At 40.1% G+C, this 19710-nt stretch overlaps 1 protein-coding gene across 1 annotated transcript in view; it reads left to right on the plus strand.

Annotated features, from left to right (window-relative positions):
• Window positions 1-9734: 9734 nt before the first annotated feature.
• The window catches only part of LOC114560991 (myb-like protein X), a gene marked incomplete at its 3' end in the record, with an annotated part of 36000 nt that continues 26024 nt past the window's right edge, over window positions 9735-19710 (plus strand). The window contains exons 1-3 of the mRNA XM_028586623.1: window positions 9735-9897; window positions 13170-13225; window positions 17969-18050. Of these exons, the coding sequence (XP_028442424.1) occupies window positions 18029-18050 (22 nt within the window). The remainder of the gene's footprint in view (window positions 9898-13169; window positions 13226-17968; window positions 18051-19710) is intronic.

Raw genomic sequence — 19710 nt, forward strand, 5'->3', positions numbered from 1 at the left:
CAGGATGTTCCTAATTTTGGCAATGTTTTGAAGATAAAAAAGGGCTGTTCTTGAGGTTTGTTTTAGATGGGCGTTAAAGGACATATCCTGATCAAAAATAACTCCTAAATATCTGACAGTAGTGCTGGAGGCCAGGACAATACCATCCAGAGTAGCTATATCTTTAGATAATGAAGTTTGGAGGTGTTTAGGGCCCAGCACAATAACTTCAGTTTTGTTAGAGTTTAACAGGTCATTAATAGGTAATCCAGGATTTTATATCTTTAATGCATGCTTGAAGTTTAGCTAACTAACTGTTGTGGTTTTGTCTGGTTTGATTGATAAGTATAATTGGGTGTCGTCCGCATAGCAGTGATAGTTAATTGAGTGTTTCCTAATAATATTACCAAGAGGAAGCATATATAAGGAGAATAGAATTGGTCCCAGCACTGAGCCTTGTGGAACCCCATGGCTAACTTTTCGCGTAATTGGAGGATTTATCATTAACATTAACAAATTGAGATCGATCAGAGAAATAAGACTTAAACCAGCTTAGTGCGATTCCTTTTATTCCGACTAAGTATTCCAATCTCTGTAACAGGATTGTATGGTCAATAGTGTCAAATGCAGCAATAAGATCTAGTAAAACAAGTATGGAGACAAGTCCTTTGTCTGCAGCAGTTAGAAGGTTGTTAGTAATTTTCACCAGTGCCGTCTCTGTGCTATGATGCTTTCTAAATCCTGATTGAAAGTCTTCAAATAAACTGTTGCTACGGAGAAAATCACATAAATGATTAGCAACTACCTTTTCAAGGATCTTGGAGAGAAAGGGAAGGTTAGATATAGGTCTATAATTTGCTAAGACCTCAGGATCGATGGTGGGTTTTTTCAGAAGAGGTTTTATCACAGCTACTTTAAATGACTGCGGTACATGACCTGTTAATAGAGACATATTGATCATATCTAGTAGTGAAGGGTTAAGAAACCTTGGGTTGTTCTTGTTTTCTTCTATTAATGATGAGTAATAGCCTGATCTAGTATTTCTGAGGGCCTTCCTATAGGTTTTCAGACTTGACTCAGTCTTGCCATTCCAAACGAGACTCTTCCAGTTTGGCGGAACGCCATTTACTTTCAAGTTTTCCTTTAATTTACGAATGTGGGAGTTAGCTTCATCGTCTTCTTTTTGAGGGGAGCAACGGAGTCTAAAGTAGTCCGTAGGCAGGCCGTAACACCATCCACACAATTGTCAATTTGAGAGGGACTAGGTAAGGTAAGGTACTTTATTTGCCACATACACGTAGCGAAATTCATTCTCTGCATTTAACCCATCAGTGGGCAGCCAATGACATCCCAGGGACCAACTCCAGATCTGAACCAGTGCCTTGATCAAGGGTACTGACTGGAGAACCTAGTACATGTTTTGATGATGATGGTGGGGGAAACCGAAGGAAACCCACACAAACATGGGGGAGAACATGCAAACTCCACACAGAAAGGCCCCGGAACGACCTGGATTCGAACCAGGAACCTTCTTGCTGTGAGGCCACAGTGCTAACCATTGGGCCACCATGCTGCCCACTAATATATATATATATATATATATATATATATATATATATATATATATATATATATATATATATATATATATATATATATATATATATATATATATATAAACTAAAGTTTACATAAAGGTCCTCTGTTGTATTAAAGCATGATAATGAGTTTAGTGCTGTTGGAATATCTTCCTTAAATTTAGCTATAGCACTGTCAGATAGGCATCTAGTATAGAAGCTTTTATCTAATTTCGTATAATCGGGTATTAAGAATTCGAAAGTTATTAAGAAGTGGTCTGATAATAAAGGATTTTGCGGAATACATCTTCAATTTTGATTATATATGCCAGCACAAGGTCGAGGGTGTGGTTAAAACAGTGCGTGGCCTCATGAACACTCTGACTGAAGCCAATAGAATCTAGTAGTGAGTTGAAAGCAGTACTAAGGCTCATTGTCAACGTCCACATGGATATTAAAATCACCTACAATAAGTACTTTGTCTGATTTAAGGACTACACACGATAAAAACTCTGAGAAATCAGAAATCAGATGTCAAGATGGCGCTGTGTTGTGCGGCAGCCTGTTGCAGCAGCTCCTGATGTGTGTGTGTGTGTTTGTTTTTGTGTTTTAAGTTAATTCTTTGGTCTTTAAGTTCAGTTCTTTTTTATAGTTACTAAGAACATCAGTGTAGAGATGGCTTCTGTCAACTTTGGAATTTTTCTCTTGGTTCTGTTCTCACTTTGGTCGTCTTTTGTAACTGCGTGTTACGCTCAAGGCAGCGGGACAATTGTTTACACATGCGATCAGCTGATAGCGCTGTGTCAACCTGTTCTTCTGCCGGGGGACAAGCCTGAAATACCGAAGGAACTAAAGAGGAGACGCCGGGGTTGTAGAGGTGGATTAAAACGCAAAGCAAAAAAAAGGAAACATAAGCCTGCCATCCCAGCGATCATTTTGGGGAATGTACGGTCTCTGGGAAATAAGACGGACGAACTGGCGGCACTCATTAAAACCCAGACGGAGTTCCGCGAGTGCAGCATACTGTGTCTTACCGAGACACGGCTGCATTCACACACCCCGGACCATGGCTTGGCGGTACCCGGCTTTCTGACGGTTCGGGCGGACAGGGACGTTATGGAAAGCAGTAAGAAGAAAGGAGGGGGGGGTTGCACTATATGTGAGTGAAAAGTGGTGCAATCCCGGACATGCGAATGTGAAGTTACGTTTTTCTGTAGCCCGGACATTGAACTGCTGGCTGTGGGGTTTCGCCCGTATTATCTTCCAAGGGAATTTACGTCCGCCATAGTGATTGTTGTTTACATCCCACCATCTGCTGATACGGAGGCAGCTGCCGACGTCATCCACACCACTGTCTCACAACTTCAGACGCAGCAGCCCAATGCCTTCATGATTATTACTGGGGATTTTAATCATGTTTCACTGGATAAATCCCTCCCGGACTTTCAACAATATGTTAACTGCCCCACAAAAGACAATAAAACTCTGGACCTCCTGTATGCAAATGCCACTGCCCTTCCCCCCCTTGGCAAATCAGACCACAACCTTGTCTTGCTGTCTATGTTCCTCTTGTACAGCAGCAGCCTGTGCAAACAAGGACTGTGAAGAGGTGGAGTCAGGAGGCTGAGGAGGCTCTGCAGGACTGTTTTGAGTCTACAGACTGGGACGTGCTCTGTGAACCACATGGGGAGGACATCAATAATATGACAGACTGCATCACAGAATACATTAAATTCTGTGAGAACATCACCATGCCCTCCCGGACTGTACGCTGCCTTCCCACTCACAAGCTGTGGATCACCAGTGACCTGAAAGTTCTTCTGAATGAGAAGAAGAAAGCTTTCAGGTCATGGGACAGACAGGAGCTGAGGGGAGTACAGCACAAACTGCGGGATAAACTGAGGGAATGTAAAAACTCATACAGGAGGAAGCTGGAGGTCAGTCTACAGGAGAACAATATGAGGGAGGTGTGGACAGGGATGAAAGAGATCACAGGGTGTGGGGGTAGAAGAGGACCAACACCAGGCAGCCGAGAGAGAGCAAACAAGCTGAACTGTTACTTAAACAGGTTTAGCTCACAGCCATCCCCTGCCTCTTCTACCACTCCACCAACCCCCCATACTCCCTCTCTGCCTCCTCCACCCCCTCTCTTGCTCCCACACCTCCCCACTCACCCCCCTGTGGTCTGCCCACTCCCCCCACAACTACAGCACATCTCATCTCCCCCCACTGACACTTCAAGCCCCCCCCCCCTGCTTTTCATTCACACCTGGCCAGGTGAGGAGACAGCTGGAGAGGCTTCACCAGCGCAAGGCTGCCGGCCCAGATGGCATCAGCCCTATGGTCCTGAAGACCTGTGCCAGTCAACTGTCTGGTGTTCTCCAGTATCTCTTCAACCTGAGCCTGAGCCTGCAGAGGGTGCCGCTGCTGTGGAAGACGTCCTGCCTTGTCCCGGTTCCCAAGAAGTCAACTCCATCTGGCCCAGTGGCTCTCACATCCCATGTGATGAAGGTGCTGGAGAGGCTGGTCTTGGCCTATCTGAGGCTGCAGGTGAGATCTTCTCTGGACCCTCTACCGTTTGCCTACCAACCTCGTCTGGGAGTGGATGCTGTCATCTATCTTCTGCAGCGAGCTCATTTGCACCTGGATGGCGGTGGCAGCACTGTGAGAATCACATTTTTTGATTTCTCTAGTGCATTCAACAACATCCAGCCACTGCTACTAGGTGAGAAGCTGCGGATGATGGGTGTCAGTGCGTCCACAGTCTCCTGGATCACTGACTACCTGACAGACAGACCACAGTTTGTCCGTCTGGACCGTGTTCTGTCTGATGTGGTGGTGAGTGATGCGGGGGCTCCACAGGGGACTGTGCTGTCTCCCTTTTTGTTCACATTATACACCACAGACTTCCAGTACAATTCAGAGTCATGTCACCTACAGAAGTTCTCTGATGACTCTGCAGTTGTTGGGTGTATAATGGATGGACAGGAGGGAGAGTACAGAGTGCTGGTGGACAACTTTGTGGAGTGGTCTGGTAAGAATCACCTGCTGCTGAACGTGGATAAGACAAGAGAGATGGTGATTGACTTCAAGAGAAAGGGAATGGCTCCGCAGCCCCTTTGCATTCTGGGTGGCGATGTGGACATGGTTGAGGAGTACAGATACCTGGGTGTCAACATCGACAACAGGCTGAACTGGAAAATCAACAGCACTGCTGTTTACAAGAAGGGGATGAGCAGACTCTACTTCCTGAGGAAGCTGAGATCCTTCAACGTGTGCAGCAGAATGTTGGAGATGTTCTGCCAGTCTGTTGTGGCCAGCGCTCTGTTCTCCTCCGCCATCTGCTGGGGCAGCAGCATCGGAGCCAGCGATACAACCTGGCTGAACAAACTGATCAGGAAGGCTAGCTCCGTTATTGGCTGCAAACAGGACACATTTGAAGCTGTGGTGGAGAGGAGGTCACTGAACAAACTGTTATCTATCATGGATAACCCCGACCACCCTCTCCACCCCCCCACACTGGTCCAACAGAAGAGCACCTTCTCTAAGAGGCTCCGACAGCTTCAATGTCGCATGGACCGCTACAGGAAATCATTCCTACCCCAGGCAATTAAACTTTTTAACACTTCATCACTGAGTGTGAGATAAGACTCATATACATCACAGCTGCACTGAATGCACCTTGCACAACCTTGCACAATAGGTTTATCTACATCCTATCTTTACTAGGGAACCAGTTGTACATCTTTACTCCCCAACTTGTACATTAACTTTATTTATATCTGTTGAATCAGTTGTACATTTTATTTCCAAATTGTATATATTTTAAATATTGCTTGTGTAGTATTCAATTATTATTTAATGTATATTGTTTCCTATTATTTAATGTATACTCTGTATGTGTGCTGTGTGTCTGATATTTTCGCTGCTGCAACACCATTATTTCCCATTTTTTTTTGGATCAATAAAAAAAAAATCTAATCTATCTAATCTAAAAATTCAGAATATGGACCTGGAGCTCGGTAGACAACAACAAATATAATTGGCTGTACTGATTTCCATGTTGGATGTTGAAGATTAAGAACAAGGCTTTCAAAAGAGTTATAATTTAGTTTAGGTTTAGGATTAATTTACAGGCTTGAATCAAATATGGCTGCAACTCCCCTTCCTCGGCCTGAGCCTCTAGGAATTTGAGTATTAATATGACTGGGAGGAGTTGTTTCATTTAGACTAACATATTCTTCATGGCCCAGCCAGGTTTCAGGCCCATTGGTGAGTGGCAACCCCCTGATGCCCGTCAACCACTGTCCCAGTTATGAGTAAATAGCCACAGCTAAATCGACCCTGGCCACTGGCGCCAGGCCCGAACTGGCACCAGAACCACAAAATCTACACTGGATGTTGTTCAAAGAATGGAAAATCAAGAAAAAGTTAACCACACTTGGCACTGACAGTGCTAGTAACATGGTTGCAGCCGCAAGGCAACTTCCATTTGAAGTGGATTCCGAAGTGTTCTGGCCAAATGTTGCTCGATTGCCCGGCACTTTAAGCATAGTCCATCTAATGCTCATGAATTAAGAGAACAGCAAGTTGCACTTGGACAGACGGAAGAATCACTCCTTCAGGACGTTCCAACAAGATGGAATTCTACCATAGAGATGGTCAAGCGAGTCCAGCAAAACAAATCTCCACTGACCACTACCCTGGCTCAGCAAAACAGCAAGATTGACATGTTGACTGCACAGGAGCTTGCAAAACTGCAAATGCTGGAGGAACTACTTGAACCTTGCAGGTACGTTTATCTTTTCTTTCTTGATCTCTAACTCTCTGTCTTCCATGTGTGTGCAGTTTTTCTTTCTCTCTGTGTGTTTTCTCTCTCTCTCTTTGTATTGTGTGTGTGTGTGTGTGTGCTGTCTCTCTCTCTGTGTCTTGTGTGTGTGTTTTTTCCTCTATCTCTGTGTCTTGTGTGTGTGCTGTCTCTCTCAATCTGTGTTGTTTGTGTGTTTGCTGTGTGCTGTCTTCTGTGTATGCGTGCATGTGTAGCATATGGACAGGAAGGTAGTAAGTGTCTGTGTAATAAATAAATAAGTAGTAATAAATAATAAAAAAGTAGTAGTAAAAGTAGTAAAAAAGTAATAAATAACAATTTACTGAAGTGTTTAAAACATCTAGTGCTTTCCATTGCAGATATGTGATTGAACTGCAGGGGGGGAGAGTAGTATGTCTCCTGTTCCGTGGTGTTGCCAGCCCTGTGCCACTTATTCAGAGTTATGGAGCTCTCAGACAATGATCCAGTCTATGTAGTGAGGTTTAAGACATTCTTTACCACAGACCTAGCTAAACGCAAGGACAGTACCAACCTAACATGGCTAAAGATCGCTACTGTACTTGACCCCAGGTTTAAGGACCTGAAGTGTCTTCCCAAAGCTGAAAGGAGTGATGTGTGGGCTTCAATAAGCAACCTGGTGGTGGGAGAGAGGCCTACACAACAACCACCTTCAGAGACGACAGAGAAACAGCTGACAAAGAAAAGAAGGATCTCTGTCTTCTTGCAGGGTTCTTCAGATACAGATACAGATGAAGAGGAAGAGTCCACAGAACAATGTGTGGACTGCTACAAAGCAGATCCCAAAATGGACATGGAGGGGTGTCCACTACAGTGGTGGTCAAAGAGAGAAGGAGCACATGCCAGGCTTGCACGCATTGCACGCAAGTACCTGTCAACCGCTGCAACCACAGTGCCTTGTGAGAGGTTGTTCTCACTCTCAGGCCACATCATCCAAAAGAAGAGAGCTGCTTTGTCCCCTGATAATGTAAACAGACTGGTCTGTCTCAGTAACTGGCTAAAGTAAAGCAGGACTAAGCCAACTTGTTGCTGTTGTTGTTCTATGTTGTTGTTGTTCTGAAAGATATTCAACATTCTGAACTTCAGCATCAGAATCTTTCCTTGTTTTTTTTCTTCATATTTGCAAAGTTAAGTGATGCTAAGTTGAGTGAAGCTTCAGTCTTAATTGAAAAAAAAGCGATTAATCGCGATTAATCACAGCAAATTGTGCAATCAATTAGTTAATTTTTTTTTAATCATTTGACAGCCCTAATTCCTTCATATCTGTCATTTCATTTGGTAGTGGTTTTCTGCATGCAACATGTTTTGTTATCTATTTGTGTGCTGTTTATTGCTTTGTTTTTTTTTATACTTAGTTGTTTGTACAAAATCGTTCCTTTTTTTGTCTTTGTAAGTACTAGGGCTGGGCAAGATATCGATATTACATCGACATCGATATAGAGTATGAAGCTAGATATCGTCTTAAATTTTGGATATCGTAAAATTGTGATATGACAAGTGTTGGTTTTAAAGCCTACACTAGTGCAGTGCCCGTTGAAAATGTGTCTGTTTGGAATGGTCCGATTGCTTGGCCTGTGGTATTGCTGCTTGTAGAATTCACCAAAACCAAATTGTACTCCAAAATTACTTACAGAAGGACCCCAAACCACTTCATATGCAACTCCCCTGTATAACCGACTACTAACTTAAAGAGAACATTGCAGATTCAGAATGTAATCACAAAATATCACAATGACAATGTGGAGTAATCAGACATTAGCCTCATGGACTCATGACAGTGTGCTACCCACCGGGCCCGTTATGAGAGGTAATCAGCACATATCTGTGTTCATTAACTACCAGAAACGGACTGTGTGTGTGTGTGTGTGTGTGTGTGTGTGTGTGTAGAGAGACAGAGAGACGGTCTTGTCTCGTGTTGTATGATCGTTAAAGAATTCAACATTTCAGCTGAGGTGTTCATTTCCATACAGATTTAGGGCTTGACCGAGTATGAATGTGTGCTTCTTTTACCGATATTTAACGATATCTTTTGTATTTTCTTATTCAAACAATGTCAAGCTTGTCAAACTGTTCTATTATTTGCCTTTACCCACTTAGTCATTATATCCATATTACTGATGACAGTAGTCAGGACTTTGTGAAAGCACCAATAGTCACACTATCGCTGTATTATCGACAATAATGTATTTGGTCAAAAATATTGTGATATTTGATTTTCTACATATCACCCAGCTCTAGTAAGTAACAATAATTGTAGCTGGTGGTGGGACCTTGCCACTCTTGTGCCTCCTCTGTGTGCATCTACCTCATGTGGTTTTGCAAGGGGTTCTGCATGTTGCATGTTTTGGGCTCTGTCTGTGTGCTGTGGTTTTCTTTTACTTTCGTTTTCTTGAAATTTCTTTAATGTAATTCATCATAATTTACCAATAATTGTACCTGGTGGTGCCTTGTCTACTGGTCCTTTTCGGATTCAGATTTTCACACAAGAAGAACTAATAAACAGTTTTTAATGGAATTCACGTGTTCTGTGTATTGTATTACATTTTAAGGGCAGTTGAGCAATCACAACCGAACAAGCATGACTTCAATCTTGAACTGAAAAAGACTTAATGTTGGAAATGCCAATATGGTTTTCATTCATTTTCATCCAAATGAGGCCATTGAAGGCAATGATAGGTCTCGTCACTACTCTGAAATTGTTGCCTGATGGCTGAAAAAACACTGCTAATACCAAAAACGACAAAAACTGGCCTTTAACACCATTTGGAGAATTTTTCAAAATTATATACATATCTTGAGTTCTTCATGTACCCATTAATCGACAGTGGTCATTAACTTGCAACATGGGCTTTAAACAAGCTAGGTAACGTTACATTATATTACACTAACATAGAAAACGTTTTTGTCATGACTAATTTATTAATTACTCAGCATCATTTCTATTTGAGAAAAGAACAACTTCATTATAATGTGAATAAAACAGCCTTGAACAGCTTACTATTCCACAACTAACGTTACTACCAGTTATGTTCTCTCATTCTCTCCCGTGGTCTGCCACACTTGTTGGGTAAAGCAGGCAGTGGACCAAACCACTGTGAGGAAAGGGAGGGGGGACTAAGAATGTTTCTAAACTTAAAAATCATTTTTGGGGTTTGTATTATTTTACTGCTTACACAGATATTTTAAGTAGACATCATAATGTTATTTACAATACACAGCATTGTTGTTAATGAAAATTCTAGGGTCCTGACCCCCCCGAGCTCCCTGGGATTTACGCCTAGGGTTGGTCTATTACATTCTTGCTTGTCACAAAAATAGTGAAATTTCAGTAAAGACAGCACGGGTATAACTTTCAGTGCGTGGTGCAGTATTTATCTCAGCAAAGGTTTTAGAAAATAGAAGACTGGTCAGTTTCTGTTCAGAATAACATCACACCTCTCCAGGAGAACCAGCAGCCAAAATCCAGTCTGATGAGGCATAAAGGAACATCAAAAGGTGAGAAATTCACTGGCTGCTCATTCTTTGTATGCTTAAAAATAAGCTTTTGTGTATGTGAAAACTGAACAATGACTTCCATTAAATCTCACAATGTGCATTTTAATGTCAGCTGCTGTGGTAAGCTTTTGTATAAAATATCAGCACTGCTCTTGGTTATTATTTCTGTGTAAAACGCTTCTGGCAGGAAATGGCTCAATGTATCAGTCGGTGAAGTAAACGTAGAGTAAAACACACAGTATTCTGACACTATTCAGATGTAGACATGACTGTACATTACCACAGAAATGTAAGTGTAGTATCTGAACCCCACACTATCTATCAGAATGGGTGGTGGCTGACAAGCACAGACGGCAGGAAAAAGAAAAGCATGCAATTAAGCATTTGAAAACAAAATTTTAGATTTAAAATTTTAATTCTGTAGACACATTGATGAGAAAAATGACATAAACTGCTTAAGTAATTCCCTTGCTTTCACTTTTATAATACAGTTTCATTGTTCTGTTTTTCTTAAATGTTTTTCACATACACAAAAACTGAACAATGACTGCCATTAAATGTCAGCTGCTGTGTTAAGCATTTGTATTATTATGTGGTATCATCTTGGTTATTATTTATGTGTCAAAAGCTTCTGGCAGGAAATGGCTCTATGTATCAATCAGTGAAGTAAACGTAGAGTAAAACACACAGTATTCTGACAGATTCAGATGTAGACATGACTGTACATTACCACAGTGAAAGGGAATTTTGGCGAAAAAGACACAGGCCCGCAGGCCGAAATATCTGACTCCAATTTACTCTAATTCGTTATTAGGACTTATTCGTATTTGTTAATAGGACTTATGATAACAAAACTCAAGAATTGAGTCTGAGACAAAAAATTCAAGGTAAGCAAAGTTTACTGAGTCCAGCAATTGAGTTACAAAACACACACACACACACACACACACACAGGGTTTGGGTCCTCAGTTTGGTGCAACTTCCTCTGATGAACACAATAACATCCGGTTCCTACTATTCTGCTACTCTGTCTGGTGAACAATACTATATATGGTATATAAATTATAAGTGAAACTGAAGCTAACTCTCTGTGCATCAGAGTCTAATCCTTGTTCAGGTGGTGCAAGTGTGCCCTACCAGGAACTTGTAACCACTTCCTCTGACTGCACACAACTCTTGCAATGAGCATACCAACTTTAAATGTCAAGCAATATTGATAATATTTCTACAACAAAAATGTGAGTGTGGTATCTGAACCCCTCGCTATCTATCAGAATGAGTGGTGGCTGACAAGCATGGACTGCAGGAAAAAGAAAAGCATGCAATTAAGCATTTAAAAACAACATTTTAAATCTTTTTTTAAATTTTGTAGACACACTGATGAGAAAAAATACCTACAACTGTTTAAGTAATCCCTTACTTACACTTTTATAACACACTTTCTTGTTTTGTTTCTTTCCTTTTTTAAGATTGCATCAGGATTTGTGGCAGTCACGTTCTCAGTTGTAATATAATGGACTAATGTTATAAAGATGTCAGTTTGAGTCTTTGTATTCAATATAGTTCAAGAACAAAAGAGGGTGCAGGCATGTTGGTCCATTACATTCTCACTTGTCACGAAAGTGGTGCGATAGGGATGGGCCGAACTTTCAGGGATCGGTGTGTTGGTGATCACTAAAGTAAAGACAGCACAGGACTCAGGAGGTATAACTCTTAGTGCGTAGTGCAGTATTCATCTCAGCAAAAGTTTCAGTACATAGATGTCTGGTCAGTTACATTTCTGTTCAGAATAACATCACACCTCTCATCTTCCAGGAGAGATGACCAGCAGCTAAAATCCAGTCTGATGAGGCAAACAGGAACGTCAAAAGGTGAGAAATTCACTGTCTGCTCACTCTTTGTATGCTTTGAAATAAGCTTTTGTGTGTGTGAAAACTGAACAATGACTTCCATTAAATCTCTCATTGTGAATTTTAACTATGTCAACTGCTGTGGTAAGCATTTGTATAAAATATCAGTACTGCTCTTGGTTATTATTTCTGTGTGAAAAGCTTCTGACAGGAAATGGCTCAATGTATCAGTCGGTGAAGTAGAGGTAGAGTAAAACACACAGTATTCTGACACTATTCAGATGTAGACATGACTGTACATTACCACAGGGAAAGATTATTGATCAACAGGTTGAGTTACAAAACATGTGGGCTCACAAAAGACACAAAGTATCCCAGACTTCAGACATGAAAGTACGGAGCTCAGGATAACAAAGTCTTGGTTAACTTTGTGAGCCCCTTTCCACAATATCCTTCGACCATAATTCTTTATTATATTCCTTGATGGAGTCTCATCCTCCTGTTGCAGATTATTCTGTCACGCTACACACACACACACACACACACACACACACATAAACACACACACACTCAACAGGTTTGGGTCCTCAGTCTGGTGCAACTTCCTCTGACGACCACAATAACATCCGGTTCCTACTATTCTGCTACTCTGTCTGGTGAACAATACTATATATGGTATTAAACTATAAGTGAAACTGAAGCTAACTCTCTGTGCATCAGAGTCTAATCCTTGTTCAGGTGGTGCAAGTGTGCCCTACCAGGAACTTGTAACCACTTCCTCTGACTGCACACAACTCTTGCAATGAGCATACCAACTTTAAATGTCAAGCAATACTGATAATAATATTTCTATAACAATACTGATCCTAATATTTCTACAACAAAAATGTAAGTGTAGTATCTGAACCCCTCGCTATCTATCAGAATGAGTGGTGGCTGACAAGCATGGACTGCAGGAAAAAGAAAAGCATGCAATTAAGCATTTAAAAACTAAAAATTACCTAAAACTGTTTAAGTAATCCCGTGCTTACACTTTCATAACACACTTTCTTGTTTTGTTTCTTTTCTTTTTTAAGGCTTCATCAGGATTTGTGGCATTCATGTTCTCAGTTGTATTGTAATAAACTAATGTTATAAAGATTCTGGTTTTAATTTTTGTATTCAATATAGTTCAAGAACAAAAGAGGGTGCAGGCATGTTGGTCCATTACATTCTCACTTGTCACGAAAGTGGTGCGATAGGGATGGGCCGAACTTTCAGGGATCGGTGTGTTGGTGATCACTAAAGTAAAGACAGCTCAGGTCTCAGGAGGTATAACTCTTAGTGCGTAGTGCAGTATTCATCTCAGCAAAAGTTTCAGTAAATAAATGACTGGTCAGTTAAATTTCTGTTCACAATAACATCACACCTCTCATCTTGCAGGAGAAATTACCAGCAGCTAAAATCCAGTCTGATAAGGCATACAGGAACGTCAGAAGGTGAGAAATTCACTGTCTGCTCACTCTTTGTATGTCTGAAAGAGAATTTTGTTTGTAAACAAAAATGAACAATGACTTCCTCTAAATCTCACATTTTGAATTTTAATGTCAGCTGCCATGTATTTGCCATATGTATAAAATCTCAGCACTGCTCTCATGGTTATTATTTATGTGTCAAAAGCTTCTGGCTGGAAAAGGCCCAATGTATCAGTATGTCAGTGGAATAAAGAGAGAGGTAGAGTAACCCCCACAGGGAGCAACACAGGGGAGTTAAGAAAAACAGTATTCTGATACTATTCAGATGTAGACTGTATATGTGACTGTACATGACTGCAAAAATGTAGTGTAGTATCCAAACCACACCCTATCTTTTAGAATGGTTGGTGACTTACTCATATTTCATATGTTTTTATATATGCCAAACATTTGGCATAAAGTATCCTAATTACACTACAATAACAAGAAACATTTCTTAAAAAATAATAATAATAACAACAACAACAAGGTTAAAGAAAAACAACATTGGCTTAATGTAGCTTCATGACAAAAATATAATTCTTAAAAATAAATAATTTGTTCTTGATTTCCAAGGGGTTGGGGGAAACATGTCCCCTCCCTTTTTTAGTATCTTAAAAGGAGACCTATTATGCTTTTTCATATTTTAGTCATACCTATAATGTTACAATGTCGGATTTGTATGTTAAATGGGGCCAAAGATTCAAATATTTGTATTGGTAACTTACAGTCCACTGTGTTCCACCAGTCCAGTCCATCCGTTTCGTTTAAACACAATTTCGGAAGGTACAATGAACATATGTAGGCCACGTGAAATGGCAAACCCCAAATAAGCTACAAAAATCTTTTTGGAAGGGGGCCCGATAACAATAAACCTACAACAGATAATATACAGGCACCAAAAACTCAATTTACCATAGACGCAACATAGACAAATACAACAGAATACAGACACTTAAAAATGGACACTTAATCAAACAAAGAGACTGGCAAAAGAACTCTGCAGATGATTCAGAGAGTAATTGTAAATCACAAAATGTCAAAGAATTATACTCAGTAATCAGATTTTCTGCCACACATTTTTTCATTAATTGCATGTCATTTTGCAACACAGTAAAACAGTAGATACCTAACTGACATATATGTTATATAAATCCAGCTTACTACAATGTGCTACATTGAAAAGTGGCTCATGCTAATGCTTGGTGGCTAAACCGTACGATAACATAAGGTAACAACATTCAACAAGCTTTTCACATATTTTTATTATGATTATTTTGACCATGAATGAAAGCGCTGGACCCACAATTAAGTCAACTAATCTAATGCCATCTTACCCAACTAGCGCACACCGCTATGTCTGCCTCACTCCCTGCCGAGACTTTGATGGAAGCAAAGCAAACAATCGCCCCAGGGACAAAGCACAGCTAGCCACCGCCCAGTAACTACAGCAACCTGAACCCAGCCAACACAAACCATAGCGTAAGGTGGTAACAACGCTATCAGCAATATCAGAGAGATTTCTGATCAGTCGGGGAGGTAGAATCAGAACCCCGGCGCTGGCGTCTGCACCTGGCTGAAATCGAGCAACCACACCGAACAAAAATCTGAATAACCAGAATAAATCATCCTGAAATGCAGTTTAACTGGAATATTAAAATTTGTGTTGACATAATTGTTAGGCACTCTAGAACATGGCCCCACAACTGGCATTTTAGCTAACTGGGAGCTCTGGCCATTAGCTGCAGCAACTCCAGTTTGCTATCACCGATTTTGTTTTTTTTGTTGTCCTATTGACAGCACTCGATCAAGATTCAGGTAAAAATCGGCCGGAGTTCTCCTTTAAGGTCCATCTTTTCTTTTAAACTCAAAGGCATAGTGCAAGTGCTTTTTGTTCATTTTCTACTGAAAGGCCAATGATTTGATATCATTGACATTTCTTTTAACATCTTTTTTAAAGTGCTCATATTATGCTTTTTGGCTTTTTTCCCTTACCTTTCTTGTGTGATGTATCTTTTTCGTTCATATTATATGTTTACAAAAGCCCAAAGTCCCCCCCAAAGGGACTTACCATCTCCAACAGAAAACACTGTTCACAAACTGCTCCAAACAGCTCTATTGTGGAGCTGCTCGGTGGCCAACAGATCGGACTGTGGTTGTACTGGGCAGCTTCCAGGTATGAATGTGGAACTTTGTGAATGTGATCAGGGCGTTCCTGCAAAAGAGAGGCTGCCTCTCAGTGAACCTCCCCTGAATAAATAAAGGTTAAATAAAAAATAAAAAAAGTAAATATTGTAGTCCAGCCTTTACTTCAGAGACAAACGTGGTCACTTTGGAACACACGTTATAATGCTCACCTAGATGCTAGCATGCCACGCCCTCATACTCTGCTTCTGACTGGTTAGTAGTCCTTACCTAGGTACTGTCAGTGCACGCCCTCATACTCTGCTTCTGACTGGCTAGTAGTCCTTACCTAGGTACTGTCAGGGCACGCCCTCATACTCTGCTTCTGACTGGCTAGTAGTCCTTACCTAGCTACTGTCAGGGCACGCCCTCATACTCTGCTTCTGACTGGCTAGTAGTCCTTACCTAGGTACATGTGTGACTCCCAACAAAGATGGAACAGAAGTTGAGATGTCTCACTCTGTAGCTAAAATAGAGAGCTCAACACACTGGGTGAAAAGAGGAGCTGTAGCAATGTGCAGTACAACTAAAATATGGTGTTTTTTCAAAATTAAACCATGTAAACCTATTCTCATATAACCTCTAAATACAATCATGAACCTGAAAATGAGCATAATATGAGGTCTTTAAGTGCTTTCCAGGCCTTCTGTTTTTAAACTACAAGCAGCAATACAAGAAGCCAAGTAATCAGCCCATAACAGGCACATTTTTAACTTAAAGCAATAAGCTTTCATTTCCTTGCTGGAAAATTGCAGTATCAAATTGAATAGAGCAATGGCCATAATATGTATCAGGACATTTAAAAACAATTAAGATGCCTAAATCCAGGTTACGTAAAATTTCCCATAAAGGATCAAAGGGGTCAACCTTGTGCAAACCCACACTATCCCAAGAACAATATATAACAGCACCTTCATAAGTATTTATCTGTACAGAGTACAGGAACAGTCTGTATTTTATAAGATTGTATGTTTATGAGATTATTATGAGATTTATTTTGCACAGATGTGACCTTTTAAAGCATCAGATACAGTGATCAGTAATTATGAGAGAGCTGCATTGTAGTATCATGTATGTAACTTTGCGGGAGTGAGAAACACAAGGCATTGTGAGGTCTAAGCATCGGGGTGTAAGCTAAGGTTACGTACCGAGTAACGTTAGTACAACATCACGGAGCTAACTTTATGTACCAAGTAACGTTAGTTCAGGGGGAGTTACAGACAATCAGAAGAAGGACGGGAAATAGTTTTAACATGACTTTACAATCTACATCCACCGAGCCCAAATGCTTATGTTAACATTAGTTAGCTCGTTCTGGTTAGCTCACTCCTATAACTCACTACAGTTATACGAGCTTAGCTGGGAGCTTCATGGAGACAGCTAAAGTTAATGTGCAGCCCTACAGCTGTCAGAGTTAGCTTTGACTTCATATATTACCTTCTAACAGCTGTATTGTCAGTAACATGACAATCTGCAAGAAAAAGGTTGCCTATAAATCGCTAAAATAGTAGTGGCAGCACTGTTTGCCTTAGTTATCAATGCATCTAAGGCATATAGCATCATGGCTAACACTTTTGTTACTTAGTTTATGACAAATCATTTTGGTTGTGCTTTCTAACATGATGTCATTGTGCTAACTGAACAGCGTTAGCCTTTACAACGGAACTGCATCACTACATGTGTTAGATAATGTTTGATTACAGAGTTTTGATTTGTGTTTGTCGCTGTGTGCTCGTGCTGCAAAATGAATGTAAACAAAGTTGCGTGCAATGACGTAGATCCCCTTCAAGGCCAGGCTAATGTTAGGAGTCCCTCTAGTGGACAGAACGTGTAACAACAACCACATGCTTATAGTGGCATTGACAGTGCATTAGCCTGAGTAGTGTAGTACATATTAATAACAGGCTGCATTTGAGCATTAAATATCCAAATATTAAAAAAAAAGAAATTTGAATGGTATTATAGAGGAAGATTGACAGCTCTTAGTATCAACCCTATGAATTTGGATCACATCAGAACTTTCCATCATCCAAAGTGATGTATATCCATTGGGGCATGTTGACATAATTAGTACACAATTGTTGAAAGTGAGCAAGAAAAGCCTGTATCTGCTTTTGTAGCATGTAATATGGACAATATATGTGCTTTTATTGTTCAGCTTTGATAGAAGAGTATAAAATAAAAGTGAGTGCCTGTGAGCAAAATACACAGGGCTCTATTTTTTTAACACGACACATTGCCTGCCCGCCTAATTAAACTGTAATTTACTGTCTGTAATCTTAATAGTTTCTGAAAATTCATAGAGATCTTGAAAATATCAAAGTATTAGTTTTATGTAAAATGCCATGAAGACACTTAAAAATACAGGCTTTTTATATATTACTATATACTATACATACATTTATACAACTATACAATTACATTATGGTTCATTTAATCTTTAAGGCTAAATCTAAAGGGTGGAATATGAGTTAACTACACTGTAGAGTAACTGAACCAACTTCTTACACATCCAGGTTTATCTTTCTTTCTCTGACTTGACAGTGCAGCACAAGAAAGACTTTTACTTCAGTGGCAGTATCAACTCTACTCTTGAATCCGAACATGGCAAACAATTTCAACCGTGGTAAGTCATGACATCATTATTCATATTTATATTCTATTTTAGAATTGATACAATTGTTATGATTATATTAATATTTGTATTAATGTTTTTGTATTATTATTAATATTATTATTATATTATTCTTTGACTTAAAGTTGTGTTCAGTATGTTTTTGTAAATAAACTTAAAACAAAAAGTAAGGAAATTTGTGTTTGGTGGATTATTTCTCTGTGGTAACAATGCTTTTCAGCAATAAATTGGAAGGTTGGAAAGCCTGTTTAGTTCCCTTTCAAATGGTGCCCCATTTGAAAGGAACATGCATTTGTGGGATGAGCAGCAGCACATAGTATGTGGGTTGCGCTCATGAAAAATGTGCCAAATCTTCTCTGCCAATGCCAAACAGCTTATTCTGCCATTGACTCGTTTGGTGTTTTGTCTTGTTTCTTTAAACGTCAATCATCCAATCCACCAAACATCAAACGAGTCAATGGCAGAATAAGCTGTTTGGCAATGGCAAAGAAGATTTGGTTATTTTTCATGAGCGCAACCCACATGCTATGCCCTGCTGCTCATCCCACAAAATGGGGCACCATTTGAAAGGGAACTAAACAGGCTTTCCAACGGTATAACATTTATTGCCAAAGAGCATTGTTACCACAGAGAAATAATAATAATAATCCACCAAACACAAATTTCCTTACTTTTTGTTTTAAGTTTAGAAAGAACAGCTCAGATACATGAAGGTTCTTACACAGAAGCATTTAATGAAATCTCGATCAAGGATAATTGGGATTAGCTAGTACAATTTAACCACGATGTACAGTAGTTATGTAGTTCCATCCCAATTTCTAAAATACCTGTCTTCCTGAAGGTATATTTAAACTCAAGCTGGAGGTGTCAAGTTTAGCTAAACCTTCAGTGTAAACAAAGATATTGCAGGCGCCGTGAACACATATGCTAGCCTAAATCATTAACCCAAACAGCCCAGCACAGACCAAAAAACAATGTCAGTCTGACCATACTGCAATAGTAGATGTGTGTGTATTTATATAAGAATGTGTTAACTTCCTCCCCTGACCTTGGTGGAATGGGAGCCCTTAAGGCATCACTGTCTTATCATACAGCTATGGAATCAGAGAGTTGAACTACTCCTCTGCCTGAGACAGGTTATGAATGAGACCTGGGGTACCACCTTCTCAGCTTATACAGCATGAATTCGTAAACTGGAAATTGCACCACACTGTTAAAATAATTGTCTTGGCTGTGCAGTGACTAAGACCACTACAGAGACATGTATGTTATAGTAAACTTTGAGTATTTACCCACATATGTTCATACACAAGGTGGGTATCAGGCAGGCACAGGAGAGAGACCTAACCACCTGGATCTCATGAAAACACTTTACACTATATATTAACAGAAATCCCCTTATCTTATCTGACAAAAAACTGTAGGGTTGCCTTGCAGAGCATTTGGGCTTATATGCCATGTTTAGTTTTTGATTGTTGTAGTTTAAAACTATTAAATGAATCACGCTGACTGGTAGAGTGAACACTCACATCTGTGTGACTTGTAGTGTAACAAGGCTCTCTCGACCTTTGTATTTCAGATCCCTTCATGTAGTTTGTTGAAATCAAGCCTAAACTTAGGTGGCCCAGAGAGCTCAACACATGGGAAATTA

This window comes from Perca flavescens, chromosome 9 (assembly GCF_004354835.1).
Source record: "Perca flavescens isolate YP-PL-M2 chromosome 9, PFLA_1.0, whole genome shotgun sequence".
Lineage (NCBI taxonomy): Eukaryota > Metazoa > Chordata > Actinopteri > Perciformes > Percidae > Perca > Perca flavescens.